The following is a 23691-nucleotide window of genomic DNA, read 5'->3' on the forward strand; positions in this document are numbered from 1 at the left end:
TTTTTTATTGGTCTACATTGATCATTTTGTGTTTGGTGCCCTTTTGAAGTGGTAGATTGGAGAAGTTCGTGTTTCTGTAGTGTTAATTCTTTGTTTGACTAGAATTGAGTAAAACTGGATTATGATTTACCGTTGTTTTTATTATTTTTTAATAATAGTAAAAATCATTTTAAAAAAATCTTAAATTCTTTTTAAAAGCATAATTAGATTACGTAAACAAACGAGTTACAGTAGAAGGTTGGTATGATGTTTGACAAAGAAAACTTGTCTCTTTGATAAAGTTTAGATTTCAATAGTTACAATTTTTTTAAAAAAATTAATATATTTTTTTAAATTAATTTTTTAAATTTTTTATGGTTTTAATATACTAATATCAAAAATAAATTTAAAAAATAAAAAATTATTATTTTAATATATTAAAATAAAAACATTTTAAAAAACAATCTCCACCATAACTCAATGCACTCTTAATGATGATTTGTTTGTATTTTTTAGGCATGTGATCATACACTATGCAATCAAATAAGTAATTTGTTTGTTTGAGAATGTGATTGTAATTGCTTTTTAAAATACTTTTTATGTCGAAATATATTAAAATGATATATTTTTATTTTTAAAAAATTATTTTTAAGATCAGTATATCAAAACGATCCAAAATATTAAAAAATAAATTTAATTTTTAACAAAAAAAATTAAAACTTATTAGAAATACAGGTATAATCACATTTCCAAACACCCTTTCTTTTAGTATGATTTAAAGGTGCTTTTCTCTAAATGGTCAATTTTTATTCTTAACATTGTTTTAATTTCATGCTGGTAGTCAATCTTGATTCACAATCTTGTATGCTTTAATAATATAATATTCATGATTCTATATCTTAGATAGTATGATATGTCAATATTTTTTAATTAATTAGTAAAAATAACTATTTTAATTAAGATTTAATTAAAATGTAAAGAGTAGTGAAGGTAAAATATATAAACCTCCATCCGTGGGCCATCATTATGTGCGGTTGCCAATTTGCCATGATATCTCTTCTATCTACTTCCAGCTCGTGTACCGTCTTGGTTTCCAAATCTTGCTATCCTGTTTACAAAAACTCCCATGGCTTCCAATCTCCTCAAATTTCACATCCAATCATTCAAAACTACAAATCGTTCTACACAATTTCTTCAACATGAAACTCTCTTTCCACATATTGCTTTCCCACAAAACCACCACCACCACCACCACCACCACCACCTTGTCCATTCCCGTGTTTCCTTCCCCTCACCTCTCCTTTACCAATCCAGAAGTCCCGCTCTTTCTATCCACTCCTTGTCTTCCTCCAGCTCCCCTCCTACCTCCAAAGAAGAAGCCATTGTTCAAGCCAAAACCTGTCTCTCAACCAGCCTAGAGAAGCCCCTAAACAACCCAAAACTAGCTGGCAAACTCAAGAAACTGAAGCAACCTAGATTCCAGGTAGAAATCCCAGTCATAGATGACTCGCCAACTTCTCTCTCTCAGCTTGCCTCTGATGTTTTCAAAGACCTGCCCATTAAGAGAAGAGGGACACCGGTCAAGATTTTAATCCTCTGGCCGAGTCCCACATTGAAGAACAGAGGCATGGAAGCATTTCAGTCTTACAATTCATCAAAAAATGTTGAGCACGTCGACGTTTCTTCAGTCAGAAAAACAGACAACAGAATTTTGAGTTCTGCCGAAGTGGCAGTGTTTCTGGGGCCAGAGACTTCACAGTTGCCTGATATCAAAACTGTTACTGATATTTTGTACCCAAGGCCAGTAGTCATATTCAACCCCAAATGGGGGTTTGGAGAGGAGAACGAGTTTGGTGATTTGAGTGGCTTTGTGGGATCCTTTGAAGTGGTGTATTCATTCATGGGGTTGGAGGTTAGAGGTATTTTGAGCAAGCGAAAAGGAGTGATTTTCAAGTGTGTCAGAGATGGGGTTGTGAGTGGTGAGAAATGGACTGTTCTTGTTGAAGAAGAAGGAGGAGAATTGAAGGTTGTTTCAAGGTTCAAGGCCCGACCATCCATCGGTGAAGTAGAGAATGTTTTGTACAATCTGATGGCTATCAATTCGCCAATTACCAAGTCTGCTAGGTTTTTCAAGGATTTGGTGTCAAATGTAACAGGAAGAAAGTGAATATTATTTGAGAATGTATGCTCTGGATTTTGCGTCAATGAAGTTTTGTAATTCGCTTGAATCTTCTAATGTTATACTTGTGTTCGCTCCATCACACTTACCTCCATAAGTTATATATGAAACGAACATTTCCTCTCCTGCTCCAACTTGAACTCCACTTGTAAACAACGAAGAATCTTAAACACTGTAAGAGAAGTCCAACTTTTCTCTTTCTAGGATTAAAAATCAATCTTTTTATAATGTAATTTTCTTTGCCAATTTTTATAAGAACTTCTCAATGTAAAGTACGCATTTTGGATTAAGTTTTTAATTTTAAAATTATATTTTATTCTTTTCTCATAAAAACATTTTTTTTTTATGAATAGTTTTGAACTATTTTCTAATACTGGTAAACAAGTGGCCGGTAATAGCTCCATGCTCACCGCTACGATATCGGACTCCGAATAACCTTTCTAGATCGATAAGATTTGTATTAATCAGGCACTCAAGTCAAAACCTATGGTTGTTAAAGCAACAACTCAAGTTTTTCCTTCCAAGTCATCTTCTAAGGCTTTTACCTATCTAGCTGGTCCAAGAACATCCTTGGATAGGTTTTCCATGTCATTTCTTTCCACTAGTAGTAGTAGAAGACTCAACCTCGAGTTAGAACTAATTAAGACAATAGATTTCACAGTATGCTCCTTCGATGTTTGGCTACAATAGCCAGTAATTACCAAGTATGCTAAGTTTTTCAAAGTTTTAGTGTCAAATGCAACCAGAAGAGAGTCAGATATAATTTACGAATTTACTTAGTGATTTTCCCCCAATTATTAATCTTTAATTGCTTAATTAACCACAATTATCACCATTTTGTAGCGCTTAGTCATGGTTCAGATAACCATGTTTGCCTTCTGTTTTTTTTTTCCCTTTATTTTGAGCATCCTTTTTATAAAAACACTAGAGGAAGACTACCAGCTTCAAAACAATAAAAACATAACAAAAAAACCAAGAAAACACAATATAAAAGAACATGATGAAGCAACAAAATCAAAGAAAGAAAGAAAGAAAGCAAACTTAATAGAGGTCAAAATTTAAATTTTATCATTATTTTTCAATCGTTTTTAATTTGTTAATATTAAAAATAATTTTTTTAAAAAATAATATTTTAATATATTTTTAAATAAAAAAATATTTTACAAAATATTATCACACATCTGATCCCCTCGCGGCGAATTTGATTGAATTAATTAGGCCTTTACTACTGGATTGTTGCTTGGCTTTTGCTAAGCGTATATGATGTGTTTAATGATAGGAAAAGTTTTTGATTGTCTGATGAGAATCGACCCTAAGACCTTAAAGAAGGAAAAAACAGCCACTTACTACTTGCAGACTGCATGTTGCTATTTAATATATGTATATAATATAATAATAATATATATACAATAAAAGGGGGCATAAATATGTATTAATGATGTAGCATTAATTGTTATAATTTATATAAATGATGTGGCATTAATTGTTGTGCATTTATTTCCATGGTGCATTGATTAGTCAGACACATTTATACAATGTTATGAATTCAAACCTAATCCATATTAATATTATTTATACTTTAATTAATTCAATTTTGATTTAGGCCGTTTTCCATTTAATCCGGATTTCCTTTCTTGATAAAATTTGATTTAAATTTGTTAGAGGGCCAATCCTATGAATCCAACTAAATGATTTCTTGTTCCTTTGTCTGCTGCGTGCAGATGTTCTATTTTGCGTGGTAATGTCATTAGATGATCGTTATAATGAACCACATATGTTTGGTATAATGTAATGTAAAGGAAATTGTCTTGCTAATTTTATTTTTTTCCTTCCAGAATCATTTTCATCAATCCTAAAGTCAAAATGTTTTATTATCTTTGGGAAAGGAAAATTCTCAATAATATAAATATTTATCATGGTTACCAAACTTAGTCTATTCCAATAACTCAAGCCTCTAATTTTGTTTGAAAAAGATATCAGCTGGGGTTGTGGTTGACTTGTGGAGATTTGGAACTCCAAGATATGATTTATATTATTTTTTAACACATCTTTTCAAGTGAAAGTCATTTGAACTTGAAATTTGCATAGGTCTATATTATCTTATACTTGATTTTTTTATCAAATAAATAGAAATTGTAAGATTCAAACTTGTGACTGCTTGGTCATAAGGTTCTGATACCATGTAAAAGAACAATCTTAATCTAATAGCTTAAGCTGTTAGGTGAGATCTAAGAAATAATTTATATTATTCTTTAACAAAGACTAAGTTTAATATCTATGATATTATTGATGGTTGAAAATCCATAAACATGATTTTCTCATTAAAATTGAATGGAGAATTGAAGAAAAAAGGGAAGGCAGGGGAAGAATTTTCACCCACAGAGGAAGAGTTCTAAAAAAATCAATCAAACAAATGCCTGTGGTTGTATATATCTTTACATTCTGAAGTCAAGACCTTGAATTTGTGAAGAATTCTCCCCTCTTTCCTTTCCCCCACCATTGCGGTCAACGTTATCCTCTCAAAATTCAAGTTAAGATGTCCTAATATGACAGCCCGTAATGAACTTGTCAGAAGAGTCGATGTACTTGGCCCACAGGGGCCGGAGTTGAGGGAATGCTATATCTAGCCAAGGCTTTGCTCGACCATTGAAATGGATGACGCCGGCAGTCTCAGCGTCGGCCAAACTAGTAGTTTCTTGGTAGCCTAGCCCCAACATATGCCAAAATGGATCAATAACATGGACGTGACCATGGAAAGCTATAAGACCTGGAGGTAATGTTCCTAGCTGCCACAAACTCAGGCCTGATTTCAGGTTCTGCAAGGAGAAAATGAGAACAATTTTCGATTACTGAATGCAGAGGATCGTCAAATCTTGCTTGGAAACAGAGTGATTTATATCGGTGATTACCTCTTCAACCCAGTGATGATATGTTATGCTTATGTTGGTTTTCCTCCAAGCCTCTAAATCGAAGATATTCATGCCATAAGCCCAAGCACATTCGTTAGGGTTGAAATTTTTTGCTATCGAAGGATGAGAGAAGTTCAAGTAGTTCTTTAACCGCTTCGACATGACAAACTTGTCTTGTCCTCGACAGGTTTCTACTGCGCCATTTACCTTTCCATTCATGTCAATGTCCCAAAGAGGTGAAAGATCGGTCTGCACCACGATGTCATCGTCTAGGAACACAACCTTGTTTAGACTTGGGAACAACTGCAAAAGCAGGAACATTGACACTAAGCATTACGAGGATTGAATAAAGCTCATGTAACACTGCTGAAACGTTATTACCTCAGGTAGATGAATTCGAATGTGATTCATCACTGAATTGTATTTGGGACCAAGTGTTTGCAGCTTTGCTGCGATAATATGAGGCTTATCAGTGTTACTTTCCACGATTGCAGACGAGCCCCCTCTAAACCGTGACCTCACCCTTAGATCCTTTTCCATTGCTTCTAAAACTGGGACTTTCCCCTTTGCGAACCAATCAAAATGATGCAATGCCTTGACCTCAATTATTGCAGGAGATAGAGGGTGCAATGAGAACCATGCTTGCATAGGCGAATACGTTTTCCTGTCTGTTATTATGTGCAGAACAAACTTTTCGGGGCGCAAAGCATTTCGGACAAGTGAATTGGCGACTACAGAAGCAGCAAGCACATTGTCTGAAGCTAGGACAAAGTGAAAATAAGAATTGTCGACAAGCGCAGGGACGAGTTCCGGCAATGGGAGCTGGCGTCGAGCAGCTGCATTGGTGGAGTGTTCATGGGCTAACCTCAAGGCAAGGCAAAGGAGCTGTTTAGGTATGCTACTTGAAGCGACATGCCTGTACAGATATTCTTGGATTTTGGCATTTCTAGTCCTCTGTTCAAGTAGAGTGACCTGAAAAATATCGATTGTTAATTGACAATGAGAATTCCCACCAGTTAGTATTGACATCAAACAGCAGATATAAACCATAAGATACCATTTCTCTGAGCTTGAGAGCAAAAGCTTTTGCATCAAATATGCTGTTTTTCACTTCATCCATAAATTCCTCCAATGTCTGAGGAATATCATCTCTTCCCTTTAGTTCATCATTGCCGAGTGGTTGTTCTAGTACTTGATATATCACCTCTGGTACCTTTAGACACCAAACAATGAATCCAATCATTAGCAATTAACATTATAGAAAGTTTGATACACAAAATCAAATTCAAGGGTTAAAGAGCTTACAGCAGACTCAAGCCTTCTCCCCAATATTCCTGGTCTTAGTCTTTTCCCCAGGCAACCTATCAGTATTGGATTAAATATTAAGGCTAGATCATTAAGCTGTTAAATACCAAATTATATTGCATTAGGAAGTACTAATAATATTATCATCCTCATCTTAATCAATATTAGGATTAAGGCATATTGCCCCAATTATAGTTTTAAGAGTATTTAATTAATCAACACATATTATAGCTTTAAATAGATATTGCTGAAAACTCTCACTGAAAACCTTATTTAAAACAAAAACTATAATTTATAACTTTTTTCTTAATTTAATTTTGCAAATCATAACCGCAGAAACTACAACAACAACACGAAACACATAATAAATATTAAGGCAGCCTCTCTAAGGGCAGAGGGTGGTTTCACGGTGAGTGTATCAAATGGTTGAATCTTTCCTTTTTAAGATACGTTGATGTGTTAATTAATTATTTGAATGTGCCAATTCACTAGCTATAAATGGTTGTTTTATTAATGATAATTGTCAATGAAATAGCCTGATGTTGGGGTAAGGGTGCTTGACAGGTTCAGAGCTACCTTATGCTTTGGGGCCCCAAAGGATTAATATCTTCTAATTTGGTCCTTAAGTTTCTATTTTTTTCATAATAGCCATGCATTTGGCCCCCAAAAAGTAATATATTTTCTCATCAGCCTTTCTTTAATTTAATTCACTTCCAAGTTTATCCTTGTATTTTTTTTTTTTTTTTTTTGGATCTAATTCATTCCATGATTCTTGATCCTTAATTTCTTTTGGATAAAATATGTGTGTGTGTGTGTTTTCTTCGATAGCCAAATCAATTCCCAATGACATTTTGATTCAAAGCTATTATTAAATAAACTAAAATTAAAACGCCATTGCCTCCTATTCTATACATAACAGGCCAGTCATTGGTTCTTCTGTATCAATCTTAACAAAAAATTTGTTCATAATTTGAAGTTATATCTTAAGATTCATTAATCTCTAGCTTTGGAGAAACATTATTCTTAAAATCCTTGACTATATCATGAATCAACGCAAGCAATCTGCATTTTGGAAATTAATGCAATATACTAAAAGACATGACAAGAAGAACCGAAAAGAAATTAATGCAATACACTAATATTGAAAATGTACCTAGTGAAGAGCACTTGGTTTCCGCATCAATGGTGTCAGCGGTGGACACAAGGAACACAAACCGAAGAAGAAATGTGAAGAACAAGAGAGAGTAGAAGAGCATTCGATACGAAACCCTTCTTGCTCTAACCTTCACTTTGATAAATTCTCTAACACCATTTCCTGGAAGAACTGTTACATGCCTCAAACTTGGTGATATAAGAAGCTGCATTTTATCTCAAACCAAACACCTAAATACAGCAAAACCAAGAAACAAGAAGCAATATCAACCCCAAAAGTAGAGCAGTTTCCTGTTGTCTTTTCTTGGTTGGTTATTTCATCATTTTGCAGTCGCACTCAAAGAAGAACTGATGAGTAGAATTGCAAGAACTCGGCTGTAAGAGGAAGGATTTGGTAGGAGTTAATTTAAGGAGGTTTCTATCTGTCACCTAATTAAACTTGCTTAGCAATTGGGCTAGACAGGTGTTTTTAGACTTGTTTTTTGGATGTTTTAATATACATGAGAAAGATCGAAGAGGGTTGTTAAGGAGAAAGAGACATGGGACTTAGAAGAGGCTTTGAAGGGTTTGGAGTACTTTGGCTTGGCACTGAAGGAGGGAAGTTGAGAGGAAGGGTTTGATAAAATATATATATTTAACTAGAAGGTTTGTTGTTTGGTGCCACTTAACTTTGCCAACAAATGAAGTTTTTTTGCTCTGTGGCATGTTGAAGGGAGTTTGGACTTCGACATCACAGGGCTTCTAAATGGAAAACGACTCCTCGTTTTGGACCGTATTTGGTGTGTAAGAAGAGGAAACTATTCTTCTCCAGTAACAAATCAAGCTGATCAGTATTGCAGGGAATAGCAATCAGATTACTTAAGGCGTGATTGATCTGATATATTTACTATATAATCGATTTATGAACTAGCAAGCTGATGACCAATCTCTGATATGACCAGCAAGCAGGAAATTCGCCAGATATGCCTGCAAAACGCAAACAGAACATGCATCCAGGTTGGTCCTCTATCCTTGGAGAACCTGAGAGAACAAAGACCATGTCTGTACAATCTTTTTGCTTGTGTTCTGCTCGGATAAGAATAAAAACCCATGTAAGAATATAAACATGTTGTTATGAAGTTCACAATGATTTCTTTATTTTATAGCTAAAAAATTAACAATATACAAGTAAATTAGAGTATAGTATTTTCTGATATATTATTCCTTTAATTATGGTGTGTCTTATATGTGAAAAATAGATTAATCGACCAACCAACCTTTGATATCTTCCCTTATCAGTAGGTACTTGATCTGCAAGTTCTTTCAAGTCATGGTTTTGTTCAATAGCCATACTTGAAGATTGACACCATAGCATCTCAGCTTCTTTTAACAAGTCCATAGCGTATTTTCTGTGACAAAAAAACATCCTATACCCCTTTTGAAGAAATACATAGGCAACAAAAAAACACTTTAATGCACATGGATCAAGCTCAGTACGCTAATAAATTTGGAAAGTGAACAAAGACAACACAACCAAAAGCTCGAGGCAATAATATCAGATGACGAGGCTGTAGTATATAAGAAGAGAGACAACCCAATGATGTTTTGAAGGTAAGCACACGACTAGAAACAGATCATAAATACATGCATGTCCCAAAACAACGATGCCACAACCATGTCTGCTTTCAAGATGATGATGAGAAGCATGCATATGGTAGGCAAACACTTTCCTGGAAAGATGCCATTAAAATAATATAGTCCCTCTTTTTAACTGTTAAGATTTCAAAAAAAGGCAGAAACATGGATACATTAATTCTAAACAATTTGGTTCCTCGGTTATGCGAGGCATTAAAATAAGATTATTGGATAAGGTTGGAACTAATAGTGTTTGTTACAGTGATAAAATAGCAGTCAAATCAACTAAAGTAGATACACCATTGGCATTATATATCAATATGAGATAATTATGAATTGAAAAGAATAGTTGGATCATAAGATCTGAAGCACAAGGTTTAATGATTCAGCCAAATTGTTTTAAAGATTTAGAGGAAAATTAAGAGTGTGGTAAAGATTGATTTTTAAATTATTTTTTATTTGAAAAAATATTAAAATAATATTTTTTTTATTTTTTAAAATTTATTTTTAATATCAGAACATTAAAATGGTTCAAAAATATTTTAAAATTAAAAAATTAAAATTTTAATTAAAAAAATTTAAAATTCACTCCTAAAGAATATTTTAGTAAAGATGAAAGCACGACCACCTAAAGGTTCAAATAGTTTAAAATCTGGAACAGAAGTAGTTAGCACACTTGGTGACATTTTACCTATTTTTTCTACTGTTACTGTAATGGATGAACATGAAGACGCTATAGTCACTTTCTTTTCACCGTATTTTTAAACCTGATTTGAGATCTGTTGGAAGGTTAATCTGCTGCAATATGTTTAACAGTTATTGTTCATGTATTTATTTCCTTTTATGATTCATTAAATGTAAATCAAATCTCTTAGAATTCTGCATTATTGTAGCATTGAATAGCTTTATTATTTTTAACAGTTACTCATGTAATCATCTGTATATATTTCTCTCCAAAGGTTCAATAAAATATAACTTTGCAGATTCAATCTCTTCTTATTCGATTTACATGGTATCAGAGCCCACGTAAATTGAAATTCTAAAATCAAAATTCTGCATTCAAAATCCTTCATAAACATTCTCACGAAATTTTGCCTTCACTGTCATGGCCAATCAAGAAATCAATCTATCAAGTCCCAGCACCATCGCTGCTCCATCTGATTCGTCCAAATCAGACCTTGCATCAAACTTCTGCAAATCTGACATCTCAAACCCATATTTCACCCATCACTCGGATCATCCAGGCCTCATCCTTGTCTCCAAATCACTGAATGGAGATAATTATTCTGGGTGGAAAAGGGCTATGACTCTCGCCCTAAACTCCAAGAACAAACTCGGTTTTATCAATCGCTCAATTGAAATTCCTTCAGAACAGACTGATCCTGAAGGCTATGCTACCTGGTCACGATGTAATGATATGGTCCATTCCTGGATCATCAATACATTGAACCCGGAAATTGCAGATAGTGTAATCTATTATCCCACCGCACATGAAGTCTGGGAAGATTTACAGGAACGTTTTTCACAGAGCAATGCGCCTCGCATATTTGAAATTCAGAGGGACATTGCATATCTTCGACAGGAGCAGCTCTCCATCTCCTCATATTACACGAAATTAAAAGGTTTGTGGGATGAATTGGCTTCATACACAGACACAACACATGGAACGCAGGCAGACCAACAAAGATTAATGCAGTTCTTAATGGGTTTAAATGACACTTACTCTGCAATTCGAGGCCAAATCTTGCTGATGAATCCTCTGCCATCCATTCGCCAAGCTTATTCTTCGGTATGTCAAGAAGAAAAGCAACGATTTCTCAGCGTTGCACAAACGGAGATGGGTGGGAGTACTGCCATGGCAGTACGTTATAATAATCAAGGAAAAAGAAATTTTATCTCAGAAACAGATCGCCCACAACACTCCGTGAATCGCCTCTCTCAGCCTCGTGATACTCGACCACAAGGAGAACGCCGTTTTGACCAGGATCGGCGCCGTTTTGGGTCAGGAAGGGGACGACCCCAGTGCACCCATTGTGGAGAAATGGGGCATTGGGTGCAAAAGTGTTTCCAGTTAAATGGGTATCCACCGAGACACCCTAAAGCGAGGATGAATGGGTACCCGATTGGAAATCAAAGCACGATTGGAAATCAGCACTCAATTGGAAATCAACACAATGGTTTTCCCTTAGCTAACCAGGTATCTGAAATGTCCCACAAAGATGAGGTAAGGCCCACGGTTTCGTTGTCAGAAAACTCAACTCAAGCAACTTTTGTCACTCCTAAATAATCATGAGGACAGTTCTAGCTCAAAAGCCAATGCAGTAACAAAGCCAGGTTTGTCTGAACTTGATAACCATAACTGGATTATTGATAGTGGGGCTACCGACCATATCACATCTTCATCTGAATTATTGAATGAAAATAAGGACTGCTCACTACCACCTGTACTGTTACCTAGTGGAGACAAAGCAGATATTATTGCAAAAGGGTCTTTACCCTTAAATTCAGTCTATTATCTGCATGATGTTTTATCTGTGCCTACATTCAAAGTCGACTTGATGTCAGTAAGTCGTTTGACAAGGAGTTTGAACTGTTCAGTGACTTTTCTCCCTTATTGGTGTATTTTGCAGGATCTGGCTACGAGGAGGACGATTGGTTTGGGTAAACAGCGAAACGGCCTATACTATTTGGTGGCACTAGCGACAAAAAAGAACCTTACCAAACCTTCCTCAACCACAAATCATCCTGCATGCTACCTTACCCTCTCCTCTACCGACCTGTGGCATAATCGTCTAGGACATGTCTCACCTTCCCGTTTAAGTTTTCTCGCTAAATTTTTTTTGAATTTTTCCGTTGAGTCAAAAAATGCTTGCCACATATGTCCTTTGGCTAAGCAAAGTCGTCTATCTTTTGGTACTAGTACTATTTCATCTACCAAGCCTTTTGATATTATACATTGTGACATTTGGGGTCGTTATCGACATTCATCTATTTCTGGCGCTAATTATTTTCTCACCATTGTTGATGATTATACACGTTTTACGTGGATATTTTTAATGCGTCACAAAACTGAAGCACAATCAATTTTACAACATTTCTTCAGTTATATTTTCACTCAATTTGAATCTCGCATTAAAATTTTTCGAAGTGACAATGGTGGAGAATTTATCTCACTTCGATCTTTTTTTCAAGATAAAGGTGTCATTTTTCAAACTTCTTGTGTTTACACTCCTCAACAAAATGGGGTAGTGGAACGCAAACACCGACACATCTTACAAGTTGCCCGTGCTTTAAAATTCCATGCTCAACTCCCTTCACAATTTTGGGGAGAATGTGCCCTCACGGCTGTCCATATAATTAATCGGCTACCTTCACCGGTTATCTCTTTCAAAACACCTTTTGAACTTCTCTATTCCAAACCACCCTCATACTCTCATCTTCGCGTTTTTGGTTGTCTCACTTATGCCACTAATGTTCACACTTCTCATAAATTTGACCAACGCGCCATTCCTTCTATTTTCATTGGATATCCAATCGGTCAAAAGGCATACAAGTTATTTGATTTATCAACAAAAAAGGTCTTTACTAGCCGGGATGTAAAATTTCATGAAAATATTTTTCCATATGCCACGGTCAACCCTTCCCATGTGCCCCATTATTCTGCCCAAAACTCATCAACCCACAAATCTGGACCCCTCCCGCTTCCAGCCCCGCCCCATGATCCCTTTGAGCCTCAATTTCGGCCCAGCCCAGAAACCCTCACCTCAGCTCAAACTCCCGATCCATTACATCATCACCTTCAGCCCAGCCCCTCTCCACTTATCCAAACCGAGTCCACGCCCTCTCCAGCCAACGACCTGTCATCCACACAAACTTCCCCAAATCCAATTCCACAATCTTCGTCTCCACCGCTTGAACCAATACCCCTCCGATCCCTCATCTCGCCTGAACCTGACCCAACCCACACCTCTCCAGTACCTACAACTTCACCTCCAGCAGCCCCACGTCGCTCCAGCCGCCAAATTGTTCCTCCAATTAAACTCGCCGATTACTTCTGCTCCGCTGCTTACTCCGATCAATCGACCTCCCACGTTCCAGCTCCGATCAAAGGTACACGATACCCACTGTCCAATTTCGTTTCATACCACAGATATAATCCTGCTTATCACTCTTTTGTGGCTAAAATTGAAACTGTCACGGAACCAAAATCATACTCTGAGGCCGCTGTTCATCCCGAATGGCAACAAGCCATGCAAACCGAACTACAAGCCCTCCAAGCCAATGGCACTTGGTCACTCACCCCTCTCCCAGTTGGTAAGACCCCGATTGGTTGTCGTTGGGTTTTCAAGGTCAAGCATAACTCAGACGGGTCAATTGAACGGTTCAAGGCACGGCTTGTGGCGAAGGGTTTCACACAATTAGCTGGCATTGATTATCAGGATACTTTCTCCCAACGGCCAAGATCATCTCAGTTCGGTGTCTATTAGCTCTGGCTGCTGCCCGTGGATGGAATCTTCATCAACTTGACGTCAATAATGCATTTCTCCACGGTGATCTTCACGAAGAAATTTACATGTCTCCACCGCCTGGGCTTCGAAGACAGGGGGAGGAACACTTATTCTGCCGTCTACACAAATCATTGTATGGGTTGAAGCAGGCATCACGGCAATGGTTTGCCAAATTCTCCGAGGCCATACAATCAGCTGGTTATGAACAGTCAAAAGCCGATTATTCTCTCTTCATCAGAAAGCAAGGCAAGTCATTTACTGTTCTTTTGATATATGTAGACGATATCTTAATTACTGGTAATGATCCCGTGAGCATAGCTGATATCAAGAAATTCCTGCATAGAAAATTTCATCTTAAAGATCTTGGTAAACTGAGATATTTCCTTGGTATTGAGATTTCCACATCCAAAGCTGGTACTTTTATCTCTCAACGAAAATACGCATTGGAAATTATTAAGGATGCAGGTTTGCTGGGAGCAGCTCCCATCAATACTCCTATGGAACGCAACCTAAAATTGTCTGATAAAAGTGAGTTACTCAAAAATCCAGAGCGATATAGGCGATTGGTTGGGAGGTTGATATACCTCACGGTTTCAAGGCCAGATATTACATATTCTGTTCACATATTAAGCAGGTTCATGCACCAACCCCGAAAGGATCATTGGGAATCAGCTTTACGGGTGGTGAGATATCTGAAATCTGCTCCTGGTCAAGGCCTCTTCTTCTCCGCAACCAGTGATCTCAGACTGCGAGCTTACTCTGATTCTGATTGGGCAGGATGCCCACTTACGAGAAGATCGACCACAGGATACTGCGTATTCCTAGGTCCCTCACTGATTTCATGGCGATCAAAACGACAAAAGACAGTGTCTCTATCTTCGGCTGAAGCAGAATATCGTGCTATGACAGGAGCTTGTTGCGAATTAACGTGGCTTCGTTGCTTACTTAAAGATTTGGGTGTGTTGCATCAACAATCAGCATTATTGTATTGTGATAATAAGGCCGCGATACACATTGCAGCGAATCCTATTTTTCATGAACGGACGAGACATATAGAAATGGACTGTCATTTTATAAGGGATAAGATTCAAGATGGTTCTGTAGAAACAAGATTTGTGAGTTCTGAAAATCAGCTAGCCGACATTTTGACTAAGCCATTGGGAAAGGAATTCTTCATTCCTATGGTCCGCAAGTTGGGATTGCAAGACATCCACTCTCCAACTTGAGGGGGAGTGTTGGAAGGTTAATCTGCTGCAATATGTTTAACAGTTATTGTTCATGTATTTATTTCCTTTTATGATTCATTAAATGTAAATCAAATCTCTTAGAATTCTGCATTATTGTAGCATTGAATAGCTTTATTATTTTTAACAGTTACTCATGTAATCATCTGTATATATTTCTCTCCAAAGGTTCAATAAAATATAACTTTGCAGATTCAATCTCTTCTTATTCGATTTACAAGATCAATCTAGGGAAAGTCTTTTCACCGTATTGCAAAAATAATATTTTTATTAAAAAAAAACGAAAAAAATCCACAGGTTTTTACCGAGTTTTTCCAAATTGTGAATTAACCCGAGTTTTTTTTACTAGTCACACCAGGTTGAATTGCTGAGTTTATACTTTATAGAACCAGTTTGAGATGCACATCCAACATCAATGGATCGAGCATGTCTCGTAAATCAGGCGAGATAAACTAACAGAAGATAATCAATAGAATATACCAGCGGCAGCAAACAACACCTTCGCCAATAGTAGTGGATGCAAAACATAGTAGCAGATCAAGCAAAAAAGTAGCAGCAACTGAGACGACAACAATCCCAGTTGCAGCGGCGCCACGAGAAACAGCAGTCTGGATACAAGACTGCAACAAACCTTTCAGTTCTTCATGTAAGGCTGGATGCAATCGATTGCCTTTCCATAGAAGATGGCTGGTTGAAACGGTTGAGGAAGTTCCATGTAAGGATTGGTGTCCAAGGAGCTGTGATTCAAATTATCTGCCTGCTCGAGATGATGATAAGAGGGTCATTCAAAGAGGGATTGACCTGATGAGAGGAGGGCTTGAAGGAAGTGCGCTGGACCTTGTGACTTGTGGGGGAATGCATAATTTATCTGAAGTAGCTGTCAAGAATAATCTGTGTGGCCTATCAGGCTTAAAAGTCTCCGAAAATATCAAGCTGTAATTTCGTTACAAGTTCGATAAACGAGGAGACTATCCTGAGAAGCTTGTTACCTAATGTTGAGCATTTGAAACTCAGTCGTTTGAAAAATATATCTGCTAATTTGGAAGGAATCGTCCCTAAAAGAGGCTGCCTCAGCATGTTAAGGACCTTAGAAGAGAGCCAGCTGATATCCTTTTCTTTTCTTCGACATTTGAAAATCTTTGAAAAGATTAGAGTAGGTGACTGAAGAAGGGTTAAATATTATACAGCAGGAACTGAATATATGATAGCGGATGCTGTGTTTGTATGGATTTTGTGGCTTCCATTGTGAGTTCACTACTGTAGGAGAATGGCCGCCTTCTTTGTGACTCTGTCTACTCTAATATCAACAATACTGTTAGATTCTGATCAAAGGTTGAAAGCCTTGGAGAAAGAAATGGAGAATCTACTACATCAGATGAACAGAATGAATCATGAACTTGAATTGGATGATAGAGACGAAAAGTTACCCGCAAAACAAGTACAGAGTGGCCGCGAAAGACACTCCTTGAAGTAAATTCAATGCCGGAAGGTATGGTAGCAAAATAATAAAGATGTTTGCACACGCATAAGGCAGTACAAACTTGGCAAGAAAGTTGAGAAAATGCTCAAGGAGGTAGACAAGCATGGTGGTTTCCGATCACCAAGCAAGCACAGAAAACAGTGTTCTTTTCCGTACGAACTTCATTTTTTTTAAAAAATTATTTCAAATTAATAATTTTTTTATATTTAAATCATTTTAATATGTTAATATTAAAAATAATTTTTAAAAATAAAATAATATTTTATTTTATTTACAAGAAAAAAACACTTTAAAAAACAATTTTTTATCATAATTTCTCATTCTAGATTATGTGCAATAGGCAATTGATTTAGATCATTTATATCCCAATACGTGCATGCATACAGGCACCATAACTCTTGAGGAATATGGCAAACCTGGAGAATACTATATTTCCAGGGTTTATTTAAAGAAAGGTAGCACTGAAACATTCTACCTTCATAATATATAACAAGCTTGCATGTCTAAACATAAGAACAAGAAAGGAAAAAATATATATAAGACTTTGAACAGCTAATAAATACTAAAATATTTTAGATTTCATAGTCCCCTAAACTATTTCTTCTTTTATAGTTTTATATCTTTTTAGGTCTACAAAACTTTAATTTAAAATTCAAACTAAACAAGCATATATATTTATAAAAATCATATTATATACCTATTATTAATTTTCAGATTCAACCTATTATATTGAGTTTAATGATAATATATATTAAAAAAAATTCCTATTAGGGTCGAACCTGAGGCGTAGCGTGGCAAGCAACCTGTTCAAGGAACTAAAAGTTAAGCTATTATTTACATATCCCAACGGATTGGTGGGAATATTCGTCAGTTATTTACAAGGTGATCAAAAGTACGAAACCCCAATAACATAGTAGCAGTAATCCACAATTCTGCTTCGCAGTCAAACCACCTAAGCCTCACTCTTGTCCACAATATTTAACATGGTTAATGAACCTTCTACATAATAAAAGAATAACTGCACGCCTGAAAGGAAAAAATAAGAGAAGGAAATTTGCATGTTAGTGTCTGACAATTCGATGATGCTCCAGAAGAGGTGATCAATCTCAAGGCACTCGTTTTGATGAACTAAAAAGATTTCAAGGGTAGAAAATTACCTCTAATCAAATTCATCACCTTCATTTTCAAATTGGTTCTCCATTTTCAGACCTTCATTGTTATTATTTACAAACTTGAGCAGCGCCTCTGTTCTTGAGCTCTCTCTATTATTTACAACCTCAAGCCGGGTATTAGTTTTAGGGCTGCCGTTGCTATTTACAATGCCCCTCGTTTCTACTGGCATCCTAGAACCATTCCACCCAGTTTCTTCAACACCATTGTGAAGTTCAGCCACTGCAGCACCATTCTCAATCATGGAGTCAAGGGAGCCGGAGCTGCTCCTGCAAGAAAGCCTGCCATTTTCAGACAGCCCGTAACTCTGATGCTGCAGCCGCCCATTACTATTGCTATCTAAGGAAGGAACCCTGTAAGTGATAGAAATTATATTGGCATGATAATAAATATGGGTTCTCATTGTTGCACATAAAAAATTATGAAAGGAAAAACAGGAAATAAAATATAAATCAACGATGTGGACTCCAATAAAAATGTTTCAGTAAACCTGCAACTTCTAAAACCTGGCCACTTGCAGTACTCAAAAAATTAAACAAATTTTTCCTTAGTCACGGATTTCATGATTCAATCATCCCTCAATAAATGCTCCAATCTGATCAGCCCACAAAAATATATGCTGCCTAAAATCAAAATGTTTTTATCCAAAGACTAATAAACTTAATAGCATTTGAGGAAATGAATTTGTTTGACCATAAAATAGAATATACATCTACATTAGGAATCTAAAATCACCTTTGATCAACTTTGAGGCCATCTTCTGAGGAATTAAATAAAGAGTGTAATCAGGTGGGAAAAAAAAATTAATAAAAAAACACTTGATCAGCACAGTAACAATTTTTTTTCTTTCTACAGATTAAGTCACATTAGGTAAGATCATTTCAGAACAAACTATACTTAGTAAAAATAGGAGAACATTGATATCAGCAAAAATATAAAATTTTCTGCTGAGAAAAAAATATATTTTGTTAGGAAACAAGAGCCTTCTGCATACAAAATTGAACTCCAATCTGTAAAAGGCCAAATTCTTTTGACGCTTTTTAAACCTGAGGGATTTTTCCATTTTGGAGTGGCTAACGAATTTTATTCAATAAAGTTGAAGACTTCAACATAATCAGAAAAGTAAATGGATACAAAACTTTTATGCCTACCTTGTATGTAGAAATTTTGGTGTTTGAAGATGATCAAAATGTGGGACCAGGTCCTTTGACCTTGCTTCGATCATGCGAGTTGGAATTCTTTCAATCTCAATTTCCCCTTGCAATGCATCTGCATCATCCACTTCTATCCCCTCAATCATCATTGATTGGAAGTATATCTGGCAAGCAATTGACAGCATTTCAGACACGAATTAAAATGTGCATGTTTTTTATGGACAGTTTTTTAAAATACCTCAGGTTTTGCCCATAATGGGAAACGAGGTTGATGCATGTGCAGTTCAGCTTCGGAAATATATAAATAATGCTTTTCCTCAGAGCTGATCTTTGCATTTGTGACTGCACTATCTTCAGGATATATACTATTTCCTTTCTTTATGCCTTCAGGATGTATCTTGTTGCTATCAGAATTCCCATTCTCACCATATATATCAGCATTATCCTCTCGATCTCTTCGATTTTGTTTCTGACATATATTCCACTTCTGCATTGCCTCAACTACTAACCTTCCATCATTTTCCGCAGCTGATTCATAAGTTGCATTAAGTCCAGATGCAATTGCCATTGAATCTACACCAGCTGATATCCTCAATGCATATTGTATCATAGAACCAGAAGGAGAGAAAACTAAAAGATGGTACTTTGACTTGAAAGAGGCTCCATCCACATACATATCATTACTGCCTTTGCATTTGTGAAAAGATGAAGCTATAGCACCGGAAAGGTAACCCTGTCTTCCTGAAGCAGCTGCTGCAGCTCCAGTTACAGTGCCTCTCCAGCCATTATTTCCATTTCTTATTCTGCTGACAGCAGATAGTGTGACTGGGGGGCCAGATGCACAAAGGCTCTGTTGACTATGCATTTGTAAACCTAAACTGGGCAAGTAACGAACAGTCGGCTTAGTCATTACTCCCAATCCACTATTTTTCATGACGTGACCAGATTCAGAAGATTGAAAGTTCATTGATCCTCCCAAGGGATTAATAGCAAACAAATGGCTTGTTCCCCTTGATGAACTTATCATAATCCAGTAGCTGTCATCACTGAAACTGATGTCCTGTATAACCTGAGAAATAAAACCAGAAGAAACAAGATAAACAAAGATCAAATCTAACTGCTCATGATGCAATAATCCAAAACAAAATATAGGAACATCTGTTCTGGTCTTACTGCATTTGTAAATCCACGTTGCAGCCTGTACAGGTGTATATGAGATGCACCAGCAGAGGAGCTTCCTTGGAGTCCAGGCATTATTTTGAAAACATTAATGTTATGACCCTGGACAGAGGCAGTCACTAAAAGCGTCCCACTAGAATCAAAGCACAAAGCAGAGATAGGACTCTTGTGTGCTCTAAACTGGGCAATAGCAAGTTTACTGACGATATCCCTCACAACAACCTGAAAAACAAAGAGTACATAAGAGGGGGGATTCTACAAGAGCAATCATACTTGTACCAGCTCATTAAAGAAAATCCAAATCGAGGCAGAAAAGACAGATGCAGATGAAACACAATAGCATCATCCCATAACTACTTCCTAACATAACATTCCTGGGCGGAAATTCATCCCTCGGAACAAATGAACATTACTCGCATAAGGGTGCCAGTTAATACGATTAACGTGCCATTGTTATAAAGTAATATCATGCATTTCTCCAGAAAAAACTCATTAAAGCGAACAAGACACATTTACTTTAGAATTAACATAAGGGTAAACAGAAACGGTGTTGAAAAGAAAGGTTCTAGTAGCACTTGGAACAAAACAAAAGGGGAAGCACAATACACACCATTCCAATGTTATCTGCATCTGGAAAATAGCCATTAACAGTTCCATTGCTTTTCCAGCTAGGACTCCCTGATTGGAGGGAACCATGGGAATCAGGTAAGAGCTCCGAACAATACCTGGACAGCCTCTTATATCCCATGTCTCCAAGGGTCACAATTCCAGCTGCAAGTTGCTTGCTTGATTCTTTTGCATAATGAGCAACCAAACTCCCATTTGAAGTGAAGCCAGAAAAACTCAAAGAAGGTGTTAGATGTTGCGGGCTCACACGACCAGAATTGGAAACCACAACTGGACTTCCACTATAAGCCAGCCACCTGGGACCAACTGCTAGAGGCCCATAGCCTATACCCCCAGAACCAGGAGAACCCATGACCATAGGGTTTGTAAGAATAGTATATTCCCGCTGCAATGTTGTGGCATTAAAACAGTGTACCTGCAGCAGAAAAGCCTAACTATCACATGCTGGAAAAAAAAAAAAAGGTGCTTGAAAAAAGACAAATTTGCACAAGCAAACAAACCTGAGACAATTGAGAAATAGCCACAATTCGAGAGCTGCACCTTACAGAATAAACAGCTGATCTGAACTTGAGCACGTGTACATAAGACTGAGATCTAAGAGAATAAAACCGGACAACAGTTGACACAGTGCTACCATTAACAGGGTCATGGTTATTAGAAACATTCCCATTCATTGAAGTAGCTGGCCCATCTTGTTCACCTTCAGCACAAACCACCAAAAGAGGTCGGCTGTAAGCAAACTTGTCTTCTGATTTCTTTGATGTTATTGGTTTTGGTAGCATTTGTAAGAATGACACGGGACCATCATGTCTGGAAACAAGGTCGCGGACATTATTTGCTTCTTCAACATCCCAAACCTGGAAACCAGATTGATATCCCAATAAGAGGACTTGACGAATGACATCATCATCACCCTCTAACTTGTCAAACCCAGCCCAGCGGACCTGCATATTATACAAATGATAAAGGATCAGAGCTATCTCCTTTCAGATCTTGATTTCAAGAACTCCAAATCAACAGTCCAAATCGCTGTGTACCCAGTATTTCAACTTCTCTCCATTGTGACCAGAAGTCATACACTAGTATCCCATTCAATTTATAGTGGATTATAAAATCAACAGTCCAAATCGCTGTGATTTAACTTGCAAGATAAGTACAAATGAGCATGCTAGAATTTTCACTCTCCAAATTGCAGCAGAGAATATCAGCCTTATCATCCAAAATAAAATTACAGAAGACTTGTATTTATATCAATGTCCCCTAAATCAATTGAAAGATATATTTGAAGTCCCCAAACATCAATTTATTCAACAAGTTTGAAATGGCTAGCACCACAGTTCACCATATCTTTCACATGAAAAGTTTATTTGGTTAGGGAAGGGATGAATTGGCTTAGAACTAAAATAAAGGAAGAAAAAGTAATCCATCTCTCCAGTTATTTGAGAAGCAAGGAAAGAAATCAAACTTTGAACCCAAACTTCTCTTGTTTGATTTGACTAATAAAAGAGTATCTAGATGAAGGATAAGAAAGCAAAAACCAACTCCATTCATGCCTTCTCTCTAAATCATTTCAACTTTGTACACTTGAAAATATATCAGAATCAAAGGAACAGATAGGTTCAAGAAGGTACATAATCCACTCAGTCATGTAAGGCAGTACGTTTCCTACTCTTCCATCCCTCACTATCCATCCACCATTCCCTCTTTCACTCAAAAATAACATGCCAGTTCCAAATTTTCCCTGCCTAATCCGAATTAAACCACCTCCAACTAATAAAGAACACATTTAAATAGGATCAAAACACCATAAATGAGCTATTTTGCACATTCAAACTCCATAATCTTGACTTGGATCGCAAATTTAACACCAACATCATTTAATTTCCAAAATAAATCACACACCATATATGAGCTGCTTATGCTTCAAAAATCCCACTTATTCCCAATCTCAACTTGAGCAATTTAGATTCACACCTTCACACACATGCACACAAACCTCTTAAAAAGAACAATACTTTCAATTAAAAATTCAACATGGCCCACTCTAAAATACCAGAAACAAAAACCATATAGCCTAACTAGATTGCACATTCAATCTTTAACCATAAATCAACAATCTAACATCTTCGCTCCTCTACAATCTTACACAACATAGACAAAAAAGTTATAAAAAAAGTTTAAATTTTTTTCTTTTTTACCTGATCATGATTGGCATCATCATCCCTATCCACAATAGACTGTGCAACCGACGCAGCAGACCTCGCAACCGTTGATGCACCGGACGAAACAATCCTCAAATAACTCGAAATCGCCCGAAACGAGCTCGGCAAAAATCCATTATTATTAATATTATTACCATTAACTCTCCCTTGCAAATTCTTCTGCTGCTGTTGTTGAACATCACTGTTAATACTACTATTCCTCATAATAGTAGCAACAAAAGCCAAAAAAAACAAAGGTAACAAATACCCAATTTGCTATAACCTCTGATTCTCCAATTTCCCTTTTTAGCATAGCAAAAGACTGCTCCTTTTTTGAAGAATCAAAAAACCATAGTAGAAATCGAACAGGGGAAAAAAACCCTGAACTCAACCCAAAATTAAAAAAAAAAAATGAATCTTTTAGTTTACAAGTGCATCCATGACTTTCAATTTTATTTATATGAAAAAAAGCAGCTAAACCAAAGGCAAAAATAAAAATATATATATTAAAACCACCAATTCAACTTCAAAAAAAATGTTTTTTTTTTGGGGGTGTTTTGAGGCAAAAAAAGATCTAAAGAAAACCCAATTAAGAGAATGATTAAGAGAAATGGAGGAATATACAAAGAGATGAATAAATATTTTTGATTGCCTAAAAAATTAATTAATTTTATGGTACAGAGAATTTGATTTAGGTGATTAATTTGATATATTTTTTGAAGGGTTTTTTTTAGAGGAATTTGAAAGAGAAAAGGATAATGGGAAGAGGAAGGATTTAGCGTGGTGAAAGAGAAAATAGAGGAAACGTGTCTCCGTTCACGTCTCTGTCTCTCTCCGCATCCAGTTTTATCGTGTTTTCCTTTCTTTATATATATATATATAAAAGAAAATATAAAAAAAAAAACACGATAAAAAGATGGACGTCTGGTTGCTCTTGCCTTTAATTAAATGAGGTCAATTAATTTTCACCTTCTCCATTTTCACTTTTTT

At 36.4% G+C, this 23691-nt stretch overlaps 3 protein-coding genes across 3 annotated transcripts; 1 reads left to right on the top strand and 2 right to left on the bottom strand.

Moving 5' to 3' along the window:
• The first annotated feature begins 992 nt into the window (after positions 1 to 992).
• Positions 993 to 2237, top strand: LOC118047457 (uncharacterized). The gene has a single exon (XM_035056758.2). It carries the CDS (start codon positions 1106 to 1108, stop codon positions 2144 to 2146), a length of 1041 nt encoding a protein of 346 aa, XP_034912649.1. The 5' UTR covers positions 993 to 1105; the 3' UTR covers positions 2147 to 2237.
• Positions 2238 to 4421: 2184 nt separating this feature from the next.
• On the bottom strand, positions 4422 to 9427 carry LOC118047456 (probable galacturonosyltransferase 12). The gene is made up of 7 exons (XM_035056757.2): positions 8781 to 9427; positions 7526 to 8589; positions 6373 to 6428; positions 6125 to 6280; positions 5449 to 6039; positions 5068 to 5370; positions 4422 to 4974 (listed from the first exon to the last, which is right to left on the bottom strand). Exons 2-7 carry the CDS (start codon positions 7734 to 7736, stop codon positions 4690 to 4692), a joined length of 1602 nt encoding a protein of 533 aa, XP_034912648.1. The 5' UTR covers positions 7737 to 8589; positions 8781 to 9427; the 3' UTR covers positions 4422 to 4689.
• Positions 9428 to 17176: 7749 nt separating this feature from the next.
• LOC118047455 (autophagy-related protein 18f) lies at positions 17177 to 23545 on the bottom strand. The gene is made up of 8 exons (XM_035056756.2): positions 22699 to 23545; positions 21001 to 21444; positions 20484 to 20915; positions 19868 to 20095; positions 18933 to 19763; positions 18692 to 18858; positions 17528 to 17893; positions 17177 to 17396 (listed from the first exon to the last, which is right to left on the bottom strand). The coding sequence occupies exons 1-7, from the start codon at positions 22924 to 22926 to the stop codon at positions 17530 to 17532; spliced, it is 2694 nt and encodes an 897-aa protein (XP_034912647.1). The 5' UTR covers positions 22927 to 23545; the 3' UTR covers positions 17177 to 17396; positions 17528 to 17529.
• Positions 23546 to 23691: the final 146 nt, after the last annotated feature.

The sequence above is a fragment of the Populus alba genome, chromosome 11 (genome assembly GCF_005239225.2).
Source record: "Populus alba chromosome 11, ASM523922v2, whole genome shotgun sequence".
Taxonomy (NCBI): Eukaryota; Viridiplantae; Streptophyta; class Magnoliopsida; order Malpighiales; family Salicaceae; genus Populus; species Populus alba.